Source organism: Pholis gunnellus (genome assembly GCF_910591455.1).
Source record: "Pholis gunnellus genome assembly, chromosome: 12".
NCBI lineage: Eukaryota > Metazoa > Chordata > Actinopteri > Perciformes > Pholidae > Pholis > Pholis gunnellus.
This window is the reverse complement of record NC_136539.1, coordinates 24166782-24185699: the sequence shown is the minus strand read 5'-3', so window position 1 is coordinate 24185699 and position 18918 is coordinate 24166782. Positions and strand designations below refer to the sequence as shown.

At 46.2% G+C, this 18918-nt stretch overlaps 2 protein-coding genes across 2 annotated transcripts; both read left to right on the top strand.

Moving 5' to 3' along the window:
* Positions 1-6217: 6217 nt before the first annotated feature.
* Positions 6218-7138, top strand: LOC306704500 (olfactory receptor 11A1-like; the record flags this gene model as incomplete). Its single annotated transcript, XM_079170872.1, has 1 exon — positions 6218-7138. The coding sequence occupies one exon, from the start codon at positions 6218-6220 to the stop codon at positions 7136-7138; it is 921 nt and encodes a 306-aa protein (XP_079026998.1).
* A 5830-nt stretch (positions 7139-12968) lies between these two features.
* LOC306704499 (olfactory receptor 11A1-like) lies at positions 12969-13889 on the top strand (the record flags this gene model as incomplete). The annotated part of the gene is made up of 1 exon (XM_079170871.1): positions 12969-13889. The coding sequence occupies one exon, from the start codon at positions 12969-12971 to the stop codon at positions 13887-13889; it is 921 nt and encodes a 306-aa protein (XP_079026997.1).
* Positions 13890-18918: the final 5029 nt, after the last annotated feature.

Below are 18918 nucleotides of genomic sequence, written 5' to 3'. Positions count from 1 at the left end.
GACAAGCATCGGGGTCGGGTGCAATGCAGACCGGGCGGCGGGTCAGGCCGGAGGCCTGGGCGAGCCGATCGCCGGCAGCATAGACTAGCTCTAGGGACGTGGAACGTCACCTCGCTAGCGGGGAAAGAGCAGGAGCTGGTGCAGGAGGTGGAGCGATACCAGCTAGATATAGTTGGACTCACCTCCACACACAGCACTGGCTCTGGAACCAAGCTCCTGGAGAAGGGTTGGACTTTGTCCTTTTCCGGAGTTGCCCAAGGTGAGAGGCGTTGGGCGGGAGTGGGGATACTCACGAGCCCCCGACTGAGCGCCGCTGTGTTGGAGTTCTCCCCGGAGAACGAGAGGGTCGCCTCCATGTGCCTACGGGTTGCGGGTAGCAAGGCTCTGACTGTGGTTTGTGCTTATGCACCAAACAACAGTTCAGAGTATCCGGCCTTCTTGGAGTCGGTGGGAGGGGTCCTGGAAAGGGCGACGCCTGCCGACTCCATAGTTCTCCTGGGGGACTTCAACGCTCACGTGGGCAATGACAGAGAAACCTGGCGGGGGGTGATTGGGAGGAACGGCTTGCCTGATCTGAACCCGAGTGGTGTCTCGTTATTGGACTTCTGTGCTAGCCATGGTTTGGCCATAATGAACACCATGTTCGAACATAAGGTGGCTCATAAGTGTACCTGGTACCAGAACACCTTAGGCCGGAGATCAATGATCGACTTTGTAATCGTATCATCTGATCTGCGGCCGTATGTCTTGGACACTCGGGTGAAGAGAGGAGCAGAGCTGTCAACTGATCACCATCTGGTGGTGAGTTGGATCAGATGGCAGGGGAACCGGTGGGAAAGACCCGGCAAGCCCAAACGTATAGTGAGGGTGAACTGGGAACGTCTGGCGGAGGACCCTGTCCGGGAGGTCTTTAACTCCCACCTCCGGAAGAACTTCTCACACATCCCGAGGGAGGTTGGGGACATGGAATCCGAATGGACCATGTTCAAAGCCTCTACTGTAGATGCGGCCGCTAGGAGCTGTGGCCGGAAGGTCATCGGTGCCTGTCGTGGCGGCAACCCAAGAACCCGGTGGTGGACACCGGAGGTGAGGGAAGCCGTCAAGCTGAAGAAGGAGGCCTTCAGGGCCTGTCTGGCCCAGGGGTCTCCTGAAGCAGCTGAGAGGTACCGGCAGGCCAGAGGGACTGCAGCTGCGGTGGTCGCGGGTGCTAAAACTCGGGCATGGGAGGAGTTCGGGGAGGCCATGGAGAAGGACTTTCGGCTGGCCTCAAGGAGGTTCTGGCAAACCATCCGACGGCTCAGGAAGGGAAAGCAGGGCCTACCCCAGGCTGTTCTCAGCAGGGGGGGGGAACTGTTGACCCGGACGGGGGACATCGTCGGGCGGTGGAAAGAGCACTTTGAGGAACTCCTAAACCCGACCAACATGTCCTCTGCAGAGGAGGCAGCGCCTGAAGACCTGGGGGGCTCACCCATATCCCTGGCAGAGGTCGCTAAGGTAGTCAAAAAGCTCCTTGGTGGCAAGGCGCCGGGGGTGGATGAGATCCGCCCTGAGATGCTGAAGGCGCTGGACACTGTTGGGCTGTCTTGGCTGACACGGTGTCGCATGGGGGTCGGGATCAGTGCCCATGGACTGGCAGACCGGGGTGGTGGTTCTTATTTTCAAAAGGGGGGACCGGAGAGTGTGCTCGAATTATCGGGGTATCACACTACTCAGCCTCCCGGGGAAAGCTTATGCCAGGGTGCTGGAAAGGAGGCTCCGACCGTTTGTCGAACCTCGGATTCAAGAGGAGCAGTGCGGATTCCGTCCCAGCCGTGGAACAGTGGAGCAGCTCTTCACCCTCGCAAGACTACTGGAGGGGTTCTGGGAGTTTGCCCAACCAGTCTACATGTGTTTTGTGGATTTGGAGAAGGCTTTCGACCGGGTCCCTCGGGGGTTCTTGTGGGGGGTGCTGCGGGAGTATGGGGTGCCGGACCCGTTACAACGGGCGATCCGGTCTCTGTACGACTGCAGGAGGAGCTGTGTCCGCATTCTCGGCAATAAGTCAGACACGTTCCCGGTGGGTGTTGGCCTCCGCCAGGGCTGCCCTTTGTCACCGGTCCTGTTCGTGACTTTCATGGACAGGATTTCTAGGCGCAGCCGGGTGGTGGAGAACGTCAGGTTCGGGTGTCTCGGGATCAACTCTCTGCTATTTGCAGACGATGTGGTCCTGTTGGCCTCCTCGGATCGTGACCTCCAGCATTCACTGGGGCGGTTTGCAGCCGAGTGTGAAGCAGCGGGGATGAGAGTTAGCACCTCCAAATCCAAGGCCATGGTGCTCTGCCGGAAACCGGTGGATTGCTCCCTCTAGGTGGGGACGGAGTGCCTACCTCAAGTGAAGGAGTTTAAGTATCTCGGGGTCTTGTTCACGAGTGAGGGTAAGATTGAGCAGGAGATCGACAGGCGGATCGGTGCGGCTGCAGCAGTAAAGCAGACGCTGCACCGGACCGTCTTGGTGAAGAGAGAGCTGAGCCGGAAGGCAAAGCTCTCAATTTACTGGTCGGTCTACGTTCCTACCCTCACCTATGGTCACGAACTCTGGGTCGTGACCGAAAGGACAAGGTCGCGGCTACAAGCGGCCGAAATGAGTTTCCTCCGTAGGGTGGCCGGGCTCAGCCTTAGAGATAGGGTAAGGAGCTCGGACATCAGGAGGGAACTTGGAGAAAAGCCGCTACTCCTTCGCATCGAAAGGAGTCAGCTGAGGTGGTTCGGGCATCTAATTAGGATGCCTCCTGGACGCCTCCCATTGGAGGTTTTCCGGGCACGTCCAACTGGGAGGAGACCCCGGGGGAGACCCAGAACACGCTGGAGGGATTATATCTCCCAGCTGGCCTGGGAACGCCTCGGGATCCCCCAGAATGAGCTGGAAAATGTTGCGGGTGAGAGGGAAGTCTGGGTCAGCCTGCTTGGCCTGCTGCCACCGCAACCTGACCCCGGATAAGTGGAGGAAAATGGATGGATGGATAAATAAGATTAATAGAAGAAACAAAACTCCTCCTTGCCACACATCCTGTTAGTCGCCGCCTCTGTTACAAACCTCCATGACCACGTCACACTTGACGAAGCACGCAAAACCGAGCTAAACTATGACACCAGTTCCTCTCCTCTCGGAACGGCATCTCCTTCTTCTACGACGAATACATCACCAAGCCGGAAGACTTCCAGCTTTTCACAGACGCAGCACCCTCCATCAGCTTTGGCGGTTTCTATGGTGACAAGTGGTTCTCAGTCGCATGGCCGCCTGAATTCTCATCCCTTACTCCTTCTTTCCGATCTAAGAAACGTATCCCATACTTATAACAGCTAGTCTTTCGGGGCATGAACGGTCAAAAAAGACCATTGCCATCTACTCAGACAATAGCGCCGTCAGATAATATTACTAAAGGACGGTCACATCGTCTAAATACAATGCCGTTCATGCGGAGGCCAAGACCCCGCAACAGGAACACCTAATCTCTGCTTCTCAAGATGGCATCCTCAAACACTTCATCGTACCTCACCGGACGGAACCGCTTCGAAGCTTTTCACGCCTTCTTCAGCCTTCCATTCCCGTCACTCGACATCCTTACTTCAGTCATTCACCCATTCCCTCCTTAAGATCAAATCCTCCACTATACGGGTTACCAACGTCTGGAATCAACTTCTTCACAAAACAGTCTTCGGTGGCTCCGCGCAAGCCTCTACCCGCTCACACATCACTATGCTACTCGAAGGTCTCCGTAAAGCTGAACCACGCCCTACGCCTAAACGTCTGCCCCTCACTTCGGACCTCCTCACCCGCTGCATCCGTACACTCCGCTCAGGCTATCTGTCTCCCTTCAGGGGAAAAGTATTACAGTCCACGTTCTTGCTGGCTTTCTTTGGCTTCCCACTGCTCCGAGTTCACCACCTCGAACTCCAACCAACATCCGTCGCGACATGCCACCGCACCCGACATTTCATTCATCCTCCCGTCGCCAATCACCCCAAATGCAGCAAGACTAACCAATACTGTCCACTCCAGCCCATCTACCTTCATGACTCGACTCATACCCAAGTCTGTACGAACCCATTCGCGACTACTCAAGCTCAAGTTCAGCCAGCCGAACTTTCCCACAAAATCTCCTGTTCGTCACAGGCAAAGGGGCCACGCGGTCCCGGGTTCACCACCACTTTCGCCATATCTTAGCCAGATCCGGAATACCCCCCGAGTCTACTTGGGCAATCCTTTCCGCAACAACGCCTCTTCCACCGCTTCAAGCCAAGGAATTCCCAACCACATTAGTAAGATTCTTGGTCATTGGTCTTCCCCTGCGTACCTCTCTTACATCCGCTCCAATCTGAACGACACCAGCAATGTCCACCGGCATCCGACTTCGTGATCTTTTTGGGGATCTTTTGAGGGACTCTGCACCACCAGAGCTTCCAAAGAGACGGCCCCCACTCTACAGTCTCCATTCCCCCAGTTCCTGCCAGCCATCAGGACACCAACGGTCCCCCATCGCTTGCCCAACCTTCAATCTACGACCTTCTCTACCCTCCTCGTTTCTTCTCCTTACACTCTTACATCCCTTCATCCCTCTACCCCTATCCCTACCCTTCATCCTTCTCCCTTGACCCCTTCCTAAATCTAACAATCATTCCATCACGCAATAAACATCTCGAAACTCATATTGTTATTGGCGTGGTCCTTGTTGGTGAACTTGTGTTTGTGGCTTGCTCTTTTCTGGCTTGCAACTTGTGTGGGGCTCCTTCACACCCAGCCACCCACTTCGTCATCAGTGCCCTGTTACCCCGTCCTTTCGCCTTACCTACATGTGCTCCTTCCGTGTTTTCAAGGCTTGGTTCTTCCATGCTTCCCGATTTCTCTGGATCTATACTCTGGTCACTCCTTCCACACCGGAGTCACTTCAACCGCATCCAGACAAGGAATCCCAGACCACACCATTAAAGTTCTCGGCCGCTGGTCTAACCAAGTTTGCTATAACTACATCCAAGGCCACCTCAGTGACATCCAAAGAGCCCATTCACACCGAGTCCAGTCAAGTTACTTTGGGGGATGATGAAGCAGAAAACCTTGCCCCCAATCATCCAACCGATCACAACCTCGACCAACCTTTGGCTCCCGTTCTTCCTCCCGGCACAGGGCCCCTTTTCATCTGACTCCTCGACACATAATCATCCCATCGAACACGTCCTTCATTCAGTCTTTCCTGAATTTTGGCAGCACCTTTGGTGTTCCCCTCAGAATTTGCTCTTGAGAATTTGTTTTATGTTGATTGTCCCCCCAACAGACAGTGAAATTAAATATTCGCCCTTAAAGACTTTTTAATATAAGTTTGAAAAGGATGTGTTTGCATGTGATGTCAATGTGTCCTGAACTCTGATCTCAAAAGTGTGCAACACCAAATAATGGAACATTTTAAATACGAGAAATACTTGATTCATTTAGAAGTCTGGGCTCAGGTATAACTTAGCAACACAACAGTCCAACACATGTAGTCTGTTTGTGACACACCGTATCTCCCTTTGGACCTTGTGTGCACAGGTTGTTGTTCTCAGTGCTGGAGAACAACCTGATAAAAGTTCAGCAGCTTCCTCAGTCTGCTCTAGGTCAGGGGAGACCTGTTGACTGAATGTCTTTATTATCTGAAGAGACCACAGGACTTGTATGAACACTATTGACAGTATATTTAGTTGATACACGTACTATAGACAACTTCCATAAACTGTGAAAGCTTTTCAAACTAGTTGATTGCAATTGTAACCTTGTCTGTGAATAATGTTAATGTTTTCCCTTGTGAGCCTTGTTAACCTGGATACATCTCTTCTTCATTCATTGAACTGAAATATATGTTGACAAATGTTTGGTTGTGCATTTAGTCCATGAGATACTGGCATGTTTCCCCTTGTGTGTGTTCTAACATGTCTTTTTGAACTGTGTGTTAGTTATGCTGAATATGATCAAGTTTGAAATATGCAGTGAAGTTGTTGACATGTTTGCAGCCTTTCCTTTGCAGAGGGTAATGAGCTCCGTTGAGGCTGAAGCAGTCTGATAAAAACAGCCCACATTTCTCTGTCTGTGTGTTTGCTGGTGCACCTCAAGGTACGGGAGACTGAATCAAATCCTGTGATGCAGCTGATATGAGACTTCTAGTCAGGCACCTGTTTCTCCATTAACATTTTCTTTTAGACATCATGAATGGATAATGAATTAAATGTGACATATATAACTTTTGGTGGGCATGTGGAAGTGCACACATATGGATTTCTGTACTTTGTGATCATGTTTACAGCATATCTTCTAATAATCTGCAGTAATTCTACTATTGTGTGCATTATAGTGATTCACAAAAACCTCCATGAGCCGATGTACGTATTTATTGCAGCTTTATTGATCAACTCTGTTCTTTACAGCACTGCTATCTACCCAAAGCTTCTGATTGACTTTTTATCTGAGAAACAGATGATATCTTACTTGGCTTGTATCTTCCAGTGGTATATATATTACGCTCTGACTGGTTCAGAGTTCTTGCTGTTGTCAGTCATGGCCTATGACAGATATGTGTCTATATGTAAACCTCTGCAATATCCAACCATCATGACAAAAACCACTGTTAAAATCCTCCTGATTTCAGCTTGGATTGTGCCTTTCTGTCAGATGTCAATGATGATAGAGCAGAGTGCTTCTAAAAAACTCTGTAGCTTTACTTTGAAAGGCATCATTTGCAACAGCACAGTTCACAGCCTTCACTGTGTGAGATCACAACTTATGAACATATATGGCTTGATCCTGCTTGTAAATCTGGTTCTCCTCCCTTTGTTCTTCATAGTTTTTACATACATAAAGATATTTGTAATAACCTATCGAAGCAGCAGAGAAGTCAGGAGCAGAGCTGCACAGACCTGTTTACCTCACCTGCTGGTTCTAGTCAGCTTTTCTTGTTTGGTTACGTATGATGTTCTTTTAGCTCGACTGGACGCTGAGTTTCCCAAAATTGTACAATTTATATTGAGTTTACAAATGATTTTGTATCATCCTCTCTTTAATCCGATCATATACGGACTGAAAATGAAAGACATTTATAAACACCTGAGTGGATTGTTCTGCAAAACGGTGTAATGCAGAAGTGTCTCAACCTTTTTCCAGTCAAGGAGCCTTAAGTTAATAAGACGGAGGATATACTGGAGACTCCCTCATGCATGTCCTTTGAATATAGTGATGTGAAAGAAGAACACAGGAGAAATGTATGAGCCAGATATTAGACATGTGATTGTAAGAGTTAAAGATCTATTAGATTAGAATGTAATCTATATTCATTTTGTTGTGTAAATCAGTCAGAACACATGAAATGAAACTATCTTGTCTCAACAATTCTAAGTGATGAAGAGATCATTTACGCTGTGGCCTGTAGGTAATACACGTAGCACGTAGCATGTAGCATGAAGCGTCCATGTGCCACAGTATCAATCAACTCCAACAACGTGATCATAGTAGTTAAAAACAGTCGGCTGTGACACTCCAACACTAAATACAGAGTGACTGTAACAACACAACATTTTGATTCTATCGACACTCTGAATTGTTAGTTTCTGATGAACTTTATTGGCATCGTTGTTTCTGTGTCTCGTTAAATCAACAGCGTTGACAGCAGGAGCGTGTGCTTCTGTCATTTGGTGCCCTGAGAGGAAAAGTGGAGTCAGATTCTATGGAGGACATAAACCATACTGTTGCTGCTGTTTAACAATCATCATTTCTTTAATAATACTCCGGAGTTTTCTCTTTAACTTTAGTTTTTCAGTGTTTGTCAGTAAATCAAAAACATGGTTTTGAATTGTATTGTGAAAAAATAAAAAGAATAAATCAAAGAAAGCATTTTGTTATTATTTCCACTATTTGTAGACTTTGATCATTTACAGTGTGCAGCTGCCTCATATTCATGAAAACAAAGAAGACGAACTCAGATGGTAATCAACAACTCAGTGTGAAGATAATAAAGAGTCTGAGCTGAAGGAGGTTCTGGTGAACCTGCATGAGTTCATCTGGTTTCACCAGAATCCGACCCGGTGGCTCCGATGACGAGCATCAAGAATAACTCTATAGAAACAGACCATCTTCTCTCTGATGGTCTCTTTACTGATGGAGGTCTATAGAGGACCAGGACTACACTGAGACTGGTTCATATAGAGGATCAGGACTACACTGAGACTGGTTCATATAGAGGATCAGGACTACACTGAGACTGGTTCATGTAGAGGATCAGGACTACACTGAGACTGGTTCATGTAGAGGATCAGGACTACACTGAGACTGGTTCATATAGAGGATCAGGACTACACTGAGACTGGTTCATATAGAGGATCAGGACGACACTGAGACTGGTTCATATAGAGGATCAGGACTACACTGAGACTGGTTCATATAGAGGATCAGGACTACACTGAGACTGGTTCATATAGAGGATCAGGACTACACTGAGACTGGTTCATATAGAGGATCAGGACTACACTGAGACTGGTTCATATAGAGGATCAGGACTACACTGAGACTGGTTCATATAGAGGATCAGGACTACACTGAGACTGGTTCATATAGAGGATCAGGACTACACTGAGACTGGTTCATATAGAGGATCAGGACTACACTGTATATACACAGTGTCAGCAGCAGAACTTATTTAGACAAAACATATTACACAATAAATAATCACAATATTGACAATGAAGAGCTGAATGCTGTGAAATATTAAACAGTAAGAGGCAGAATTCTGTGTCCGTATCTGTGAAGGACAACAGCTGCTCATAAACCTTTTTTCTTTGATTATGTGTTTTGTTCTACAGAGATTCAATTGATGGGAGGGGAGCCTTTTATTTTGAAGGATCTGTTGATAACATGTATGTGTCCAGGCTGCCGTATAAAACTGATCTGGTGTAGTGAGGATACTTTCAATGATGGCTTTATAAAACTGTCGGAGGATTCTGTGTTTCACTTTGACTTTCTTAAGTTGTCTGAAGATGAACAGCCTCTGCTGGGCTCTGCAGGTGATGTGGTTTATGATTATACTTTATATTTATGTTTGGGCTGGATCAGTTCTTTGGTTTTGAGCAGCAGGGGGTTGTTGTTGACAGATTGGGCTACCTGCCTCTTATAACTGTGACTCTGGATATGAGGATATGTGGTCAAATTCTCTGAGTGCAATAATGTGTTATTATGGGGGCTCTCAGCTGCCTGCACCTGAATGAACATGAACCTGAACCTGAACCCCTCATCTGTACCGGCCTTCCTGGCCTCCCTGGCTGTACAAGTTGACCTTCTCCATCCCTGTTTATCTGTGGATTCTCGCCTTCTTCTATTTGGACTTGCTGGCTTTGCTTGTAAGCTTCTGTATCTTCCCTTAACCATTAAATCACTGAACTGTTCCTGCCGATATATATATATTAATTTTGGACCGATTAAGTGAAATTGGATATTTTCCAACGGGACACCTGACACCTCTCACGGTACAGTGGTTGAAAACTGTCCTAGACGACTTCCTCACCGTCACGCTACCTTCCCCAAACCCAGCACACGGTCTAAAAACTCGGCTTTCCTCCACCAGATAAAATAAATAAATAAGATTAATAGAAGAAACAAAACTCCTCCTTGCCACACATCCTGTTAGTCGCCGCCTCTGTTACAAACCTCCATGACCACGTCACACTAGACGAAGCATGCAAAACCGAGCTAAACTATGACACCAGTTCCCCTCCTCTCAGAACGGCATCTCCTCCTTCTACGACGAATACATCACCAAGCCGGAAGACTTCCAGCTTTTCACAGACGCAGCACCCTCCATCAGCTTTGGCGGTTTCTATGGTGACAAGTGGTTCTCAGTCGCATGGCCGCCTGAATTCTCATCCCTTACTCCTTCTTTCCGATCTAAGAAAGGTATCCCATACTTATAGCAGCTAGTCTTTCGGGGCATGAACGGTCAAAAAAGACCATTGCCATCTACTCAGACAATAGCGCCGTCAGATAATATTACTAAAGGACGGTCACATCGTCTAAATACAATGCCGTTCATGCGGAGGCCAAGACCCCGCAACAGGAACACCTAATCTCTGCTTCTCAAGATGGCATCCTCAAACACTTCATCGTACCTCACTGGATGGAACCGCTTCGAAGCTTTTCACGACTTCTTCAGGCTTCCATTCCCGTCATTCGACATCCTTACTTCAGTCATTCACCCATTCCCTCCTTAAGATCAAATCCTCCACTATACGGGTTACCAACGTCTGGTATCAACTTCTTCACAAAACAGTCCTCGGTGGCTCCGCGCAAGCCTCTACCCGCTCACACATCACTATGCTACTCGAAGGTCTCCGTAAAGCTGAACCACGCCCTACGCCTAAACATCTGCCCCTCACTTCGGACCTCCTCACCCGCTGCATCCGTACACTCCGCTCAGGCTATCTGTCTCCCTTCAGGGGAAAAGTACTACAGTCCACGTTCTTGCTGGCTTTCTTTGGCTTCCCACTGCTCCGAGTTCACCACCTCGAACTCCAACCAACATCCGTCGCGACATGCCACCGCACCCGACATTTCATTCATCCTCCCGTCGCCAATCACCCCAAATGCAGCAAGACTAACCAATACGGGCCACTCCAGCCCATCTACCTTCATGACTCGACTCATACCCAAGTCTGTACGAACCCATTCGCGACTACTCAAGCTCAAGTTCAGCCAGCCGAACTTCCCCACAAAATCCCCTGTTCGTCACAGGCAAAGGGGCCACGCGGTCCCGGGTTCACCACCACTTTCGCCATATCTTAGCCAGATCCGGAATACCCCCGAGTCTACTTGGGCAATCCTTTCCGCATCAGCGCCTCTTCCACCGCTTCAAGCCAAGGAATTCCCGACCACATTATTAAGATTCTTGGTCGTTGGTCTTCCCCTGCGTACCTCTCTTACATCCGCTCCAATCTGAATGACACCAGCAATGCCCACCGGCATCCGACTTCGTGATCTTGTTGGGGATCTTTTTGGGGACTCTGCACCACTAGAGCTTCCAAAGAGACGACCGCCACTCTACAGTCTCCATTCCCCCAGTTCCCGCCAGCCATCAGGACACCAACGGTCCCCCATTGCTTGCCCAACCTTCAATCTACGACATTCTCTACCCTCCTCGTTTCTTCTCCTTACACTCTTACATCCCTTCATCCCTCTACCCCTATCCCTACCCTTCATCCCCCTACCCCTTCATCCCCTACCTCGACCCCTTCAACCCTCTACCCCTATCCCTACCCTTCATCTCCCTACCCCTTCATCCCCTACCTCGACCCCTTCATCCCTCTACCCCTATCCCTACCCTACATCCATCTCCCTTGACCCCTTCCTAAATCTAACAATCATTCCATCACGCAATAAACCTCTCGAAACTCATATTGTTATTGGCGTGGTCCTTGTTGATGAACTTGTGTTTGTGGCTTGCTTTTTTCTGGCTTGCAACTTGTGTGGGGCTCCTTCACACCCAGCCACCCACTGCGTCATCAGTGCCCTGTTACCCCGTCCTTTCGCCTTACCTACATGTGCTCCTTCCGTGTTTTCAAGGCTTGGTTCTTCCATGCTTCCCGATTTCTCTGGATCTATACTCTGGTCACTCCTTCCACACCGGAGTCACTTCAACCGCATCCAGACAAGGAATCCCAGACCACACCATTAAAGTTCTCGGCCGCTGGTCTAACCAAGTTTGCTATAACTACATCCAAGGCCACCTCAGTGACATCCAAAGAGCCTATTCACACCGAGTCCAGTCAAGTTACTTTGGGGGATGATGAAGCAGAGAACCTTGCCCCCAATCATCCAACCGATCACAACCTCGACCAACCTTTGGCTCCCGTTCTTCCTCCCGGCACAGGGCCCCTTTTCATCTGACTCCTCAACACATAATCATCCCATCGAACACGTCCTTCATTCAGTCTTTTCTGACTTTTGGCAGCACCTTTGGTGTTCCCCTCAGAATTTGCTGTTGAGAATTTGTTTTATGTTGATTGTTCCCCCAACAGACAGTGAAATTAAATATCTGCCCTTAAAGACTTTTTAATATAAGTTTGAAAAGGATGTGTTTGCATGTGATGTCAATGTGTCCTGAACTCTGATCTCAAAAGTGTGCAACACCAAATAATGGAACATTTTAAATACTAGAAATACTTGATTCATTTAGAAGTCTGGGCTCAGGTATAACTTAGCAACACAACAGTCCAACACATGTAGTCTGTTTGTGACACACCGTATCTCCCTTTGGACCTTGTGTGCACAGGTTGTTGTTCTCAGTGCTGGAGAACAACCTGATAAAAGTTCAGCAGCTTCCTCAGTCTGCTCTAGGTCAGGGGAGACCTGTTGACTGAATGTCTTTATTATCTGAAGAGACCACAGGACTTGTATGAACACTATTGACAGTATATTTAGTTGATACATGTACTATAGACAACTTCCATAAACTGTGAAAGCTTTTCAAACTAGTTGATTGCAATTGTAACCTTGTCTGTGAATAATGTTAATGTTTTCCCTTGTGAGCCTTGTTAACCTGGATACATCTCTTCTTCATTCATTGAACTGAAATATATGTTGACAAATGTTTGGTTGTGCATTTAGTCCATGAGATACTGGCATGTTTCCCCTTGTGTGTGTTCTAACATGTCTTTTTGAACTGTGTGTTAGTTATGCTGAATATGATCAAGTTTGAAATATGCAGTGAAGTTGTTGACATGTTTGCAGCCTTTCCTTTGCAGAGGGTAATGAGCTCCGTTGAGGCTGAAGCAGTCTGATAAAAACAGCCCACATTTCTCTGTCTGTGTGTTTGCTGGTGCACCTCAAGGTACGGGAGACTGAATCAAATCCTGTGATGCAGCTGATATGAGACTTCTAGTCAGGCACCTGTTTCTCCATTAACATTTTCTTTTAGACATCCTGAATGGATAATGAATTAAATGTGACATATATAACTTTTGGTGGGCATGTGGAAGTGCACAAATATGGATTTCTGTACTTTGTGATCATGTTTACAGCATATCTTCTAATAATCTGCAGTAATTCTACTATTGTGTGCATTATAGTGATTCACAAAAACCTCCATGAGCCGATGTACGTATTTATTGCAGCTTTATTGATCAACTCTGTTCTTTACAGCACTGCTATCTACCCAAAGCTTCTGATTGACTTTTTATCTGAGAAACAGATGATATCTTACTTGGCGTGTATCTTCCAGCGGTCTATATATTACACTCTGACTGGTTCAGAGTTCTTGCTGTTGTCAGTCATGGCCTATGACAGATATGTGTCTATATGTAAACCTCTGCACTATCCAACCATCATGACAAAAAACACTGTTAAAATCCTCCTGATTTCAGCTTGGATTGTGCCTGTCTTTCAGATGTCAGTGCCGATACCGCAGAGTGCTTCTACAAAACTCTGTAGCTTTACTTTGAAAGGAATCATTTGCAACAGCAGTATTCTCAGCCTTCACTGTGTGAGATCACAACTGCTGAACATATATGGCTTGATCGTGCTTGTAAATGTGGTTCTCCTCCCTTTGCTCTTCATAGTTTCTACATACATAAAGATATTTGTAATAACCTATCGAAGCAGCAGAGAAGTCAGGAGCAGAGCTGCACAGACCTGTTTACCTCACCTGCTGGTTCTAGTCAGCTTTTCTTGTTTGGTTACGTATGATGTTCTTTCAGCTCGACTGGACGCTGAGTTTCCCAAAACTGTACAATTTATATTGAGTTTACAAATGATTTTGTATCATCCTCTCTTTAATCCGATCATATACGGACTGAAAATGAAAGACATTTATAAACACCTGAGTGGATTGTTCTGCAAAACGGTGTAATGCAGAAGTGTTTCAACCTTTTTCCAGTCAAGGAGCCTTAAGTTAATAAGACGGAGGATATACTGGAGACTCCCTCATGCATGTCCTTTGAATATAGTGATGTGAAAGAAGAACACAGGAGAAATGTATGAGCCAGATATTAGACATGTGATTGTAAGAGTTAAAGATCTATTAGATTAGAATGTAATCTATATTCATTTTGTTGTGTAAATCAGTCAGAACACATGAAATGAAACTATCTTGTCTCAACAATTCTAAGTGATGAAGAGATCATTTACGCTGTGGCCTGTAGGTAATACACGTAGCACGTAGCACGTAGCATGAAGCGTCCATGTGCCACAGTATCAATCAACTCCAACAACGTGATCATAGTAGTTAAAAACAGTCGGCTGTGACACTCCAACACTAAATACAGAGTGACTGTAACAACACAACATTTTGATTCTATCGACACTCTGAATTGTTAGTTTCTGATGAACTTTATTGGCATCGTTGTTTCTGTGTCTCGTTAAATCAACAGCGTTGACAGCAGGAGCGTGTGCTTCTGTCATTTGGTGCCCTGAGAGGAAAAGTGGAGTCAGATTCTATGGAGGACATAAACCATACTGTTGCTGCTGTTTAACAATCATCATTTCTTTAATAATACTCCGGAGTTTTCTCTTTAACTTTAGTTTTTCAGTGTTTGTCAGTAAATCAAAAACATGGTTTTGAATTGTATTGTGAAAAAATAAAAAGAATAAATCAAAGAAAGCATTTTGTTATTATTTCCACTATTTGTAGACTTTGATCATTTACAGTGTGCAGCTGCCTCATATTCATGAAAACAAAGAAGACGGCCTCAGATGGTAATCAACAACTCAGTGTGAAGATAATAAAGAGTCTGAGCTGAAGGAGGTTCTGGTGAACCTGCATGAGTTCATCTGGTTTCACCAGAATCCGACCCGGTGGCTCCGATGACGAGCTTCAAGAATAACTCTATAGAAACAGACCATCTTCTCTCTGATGGTCTCTTTACTGATGGAGGTCTATAGAGGATCAGGACTACACTGAGACTGGTTCATATAGAGGATCAGGACTACACTGAGACTGGTTCATATAGAGGATCAGGACTACACTGTATATACACAGTGTCAGCAGCAGAACTTATTTAGACAAAACATATTACACAATAAATAATCACAATATTGACAATGAAGAGCTGAATGCTGTGAAATATTAAACAGTAAGAGGCAGAATTCTGTGTCCGTATCTGTGAAGGACAACAGCTGCTCATAAACCTTTTTTCTTTGATTATGTGTTTTGTTCTACAGAGATTCAATTGATGGGAGAGGGGAGCCTTTTATTTTGAAGGATCTGTTGATAACATGTATGTGTCCAGGCTGCCGTATAAAACTGATCTGGTGTAGTGAGGATACTTTCAATGATGGCTTTATAAAACTGTCGGAGGATTCTGTGTTTCACTTTGACTTTCTTAAGTTGTCTGAAGATGAACAGCCTCTGCTGGGCTCTGCAGGTGATGTGGTTTATGATTATACTTTATATTTATGTTTGGGCTGGATCAGTTCTTTGGTTTTGAGCAGCAGGGGGTTGTTGTTGACAGATTGGGCTACCTGCCTCTTATAACTGTGACTCTGGATATGAGGATATGTGGTCAAATTCTCTGAGTGCAATAATGTGTTATTATGGGGGCTCTCAGCTGCCTGCACCTGAATGAACATGAACCTGAACCTGAACCCCTCATCTGTACCGGCCTTCCTGGCCTCCCTGGCTGTACAAGTTGACCTTCTCCATCCCTGTTTATCTGTGGATTCTCGCCTTCTTCTATTTGGACTTGCTGGCTTTGCTTGTAAGCTTCTGTATCTTCCCTTAACCATTAAATCACTGAACTGTTCCTGTCGGCCTGGTTGTCTGCTAACCCTGTCAATCACCGTGTAGCCCCGCCCCTAAAGCATCCCCTGCTTTATGGTCTGTGTGACTCTAAATGGACCATCATTTACTAAATGAACATCATGCTGTATTGAAGAAGACTTGAAACTAGAGATTGAGACCATAAACTCATGTTTACAATGTTTACTGAGGTAATAAATCAAGAGAGAAGTAGAGTCATTTTCTCATAGACTTCTATACAACCAGAGGAGTCGCCCCCTGGTGGACACTAGAGAGAAGTAGAGTCATTTTCTCATAGACTTCCACCACACCGCGACAAAACCCGGAGGCTTCCTTCGACGGTGCTCGAGGGACACAGAGCCGGACTGGTCAATTGATATTTTTTTCTTGGGGATTTCTGGGGGATTCCCTTTCAGGGAATGAGAGTAACCATGGTGACGCAGCATCAGGTTGGGGGTTAAAGGTGACAGGAAGTCTGTTTTTTAGGATGTCATGTTTTTGGGAGTTGAAATAAACGGCGACAGTGGTGTGCAGCAAAAAAGAGAAGTTTGTTGTTCTTGTTTATTGTATTGTATTATATTATATTATATTATATTATTGAGGCCACCACACTGTGACCACTGGGTGATAATTAGCTGTTTGCAGAGTGGCTGTACTCAGGCCGTCCCCTGAGGTCCACACACACTAGACACTCATTACTGTTTCATCAGCTGTTGTTATCTCAGTAGATTGCATCATACCGATCGGACACGCACACACATAACTTTCTTACCACATTTTGACCTCTTTGACCTCCTGAAAGAGTCTTCGATGTCACATCGTGGCTCTGCTGGAATACTTCAGACGTTCTGATGACGATCCGGCTCGACTAGAACTCTTCTTCTTGTTTTATCGTCAGAATAAAGTGCACTTCTGCAGGAAGAGGAGGAATATATGTTTATATATATGTTTATGAAATACATACAGACGGAGTGGACCAATAGTTAGTGGAAAGATAGAAACATGTATTTGGTGGAGAAACTGTACTTTTACTTTGAGTATTTGCACAGTGTGGTATAAGTACTTTTACTTATGTAAACGATCAAACGCAGTGGCGGGCCGTGGATTTTATACCTGGGCCTTCAGTGCTGTTCTCCACTTCTAATAACCTCATTATGACGTCACAGCTACGGGTTATTATTTGTTTCGTGTAAAAGCCGCATATTCACATAACACTGCAACATTTGACAAATGAAATAAAATGTGCAGATACATGAATACGAGCATGACGGGACGCTGCTTCATTAACGGACAATATAGTCCAAATCAATGTAACACAATGACAAACTCACAAGAGCAGTCGCATATATTCATATGACAACAAAGCAACAAATCAATCCAGCAGACCTGCAGCGGATCCACGCATTCCACCACACGAGCACGAGCCATTCAAATACTATTCATAAAAACGCCACGATAGACAAATGAACAGTAGAGGTAAACAAACGAAGCTTAGTTCACTTACCAAATGCTGTCTATGCTGACAAAGAGTTTAATCCCAGTACATCAGTTCCAGTAAGAAGTCCTTCTCGATTCATCGACGCCAGTCGAGCCTCCACAGTTGTTTCGCCAATTTCGCCGGTCGCCGTCAGTCTTCCGCCGCCGGTCCGTTGTCTTTTGCGGCAGTTCGGTCGTCGTCTTCGACCGTCGTTCGGTTGTCTTCCGGTGCCGGTCGGTTGTCCGTGTTCCGCCGCGGGTCGGTGGTCGTCTTCGGCCGTGGACCGGTGAAGGGCGGGCCGCGGTTGTGGAGCTGTTTCCCTGCGAACGTGGTCGTTGAGTTGTAGATCCACTCGAGTCCCTCCAAAAGTACCGACGCAACCAAAGCTCTGCTGCTAGCAAGCATTATGTTTCGCGGGCACATAGTTACGTGCCCGCCCACTGACCAATCACAGCACACTCTGCACCTTGCGGCAGAGAGGCATCTGGACTCTGAGCTGCAGTAATGCTGACGTCACTGTAGGCCTGCAAACCGCTCTGGTGCGTCCATGAATCTCAAACTAAAGATCTTATTTGTTGAAGACTATGTCAATCAACAACATCGTCCCCATTCACTTAACCTGCACATGGATTCACTGGTGAGTCTGCAGGCCTGGGGCCTCTCTTCTACCTAGAGACACAGAGGTGAACTCTGATTGGATAAAAGCTCTACTTAAAACAAGCTGCACTGAAGCAGAGCAGCTGAGGAGCACAGTAGCTGTGCAATGAGAACATAAGATAATGGGAACAAATATTTTTATAAATTATAATACATATAACAAAAAATTAAATGTATTTAAGAAAAAATATTAAATTATAAAATAGCTATAACTTTGTGATTCTGTTTAGGCCAGCAGAGAAGGCTTTGCAGGCCCTGACGGCCACCACTGATCAAACGTGAGTACTTCCTCCACTGAAAAAAAGATTATTATCTCAGTCCAGCCCTGAAGATAAAACAGCTGACGAAGCTCTAAAATGACATCAGTGATAAAAACAGCTGGTGTTGGTGTGATGTCACCTGACACAACAACACCTGGAGGTCCTCAGAGATTTCTCTCATCTTCAGTCTGGATATGATGAAAGGATTAAAGAGAGGAAGATACTAAACCAGCTGTAAAGACTTTGGGTGAATCCAAAGTCTCTTATTTACATCCACACTTCCTTCACTCGTGTCGTTTACATGGAAACCATGAAATATGTTTTTAAAGAAATGAGAAGTTTCCTCTGAAGTTGCTCGTGAAGCGACGTCTGTTTCTGTTGAAGACGGATCAACTGATCTCAACTGATCACAGCTAGTGAGTTAAGTTCAGGCAACTAAACTACTTAGTTAGGTTGAGGCAACTTAAGAAGACTGGACTACTGTAACTCACTGTTCACTGGGATCACTGGCAAGAACATCCAGAAGCTGCAATACATCCAAAACAGCGCTGCCAGGATCCTGATGAGAGTCCGGAAGTATGAGCACATAACACCCACTCTACACTCACTACACTGGCTCCCTGTCTCATTCCGGATTGACTACAAAGTCCTACTACTCACACATAAATGCATAAATGGACATGCACCTCCCTACCTACAAGAACTCATTACTCCCCAAATCTCCACCCACACCCTCAGATCTTCAAAC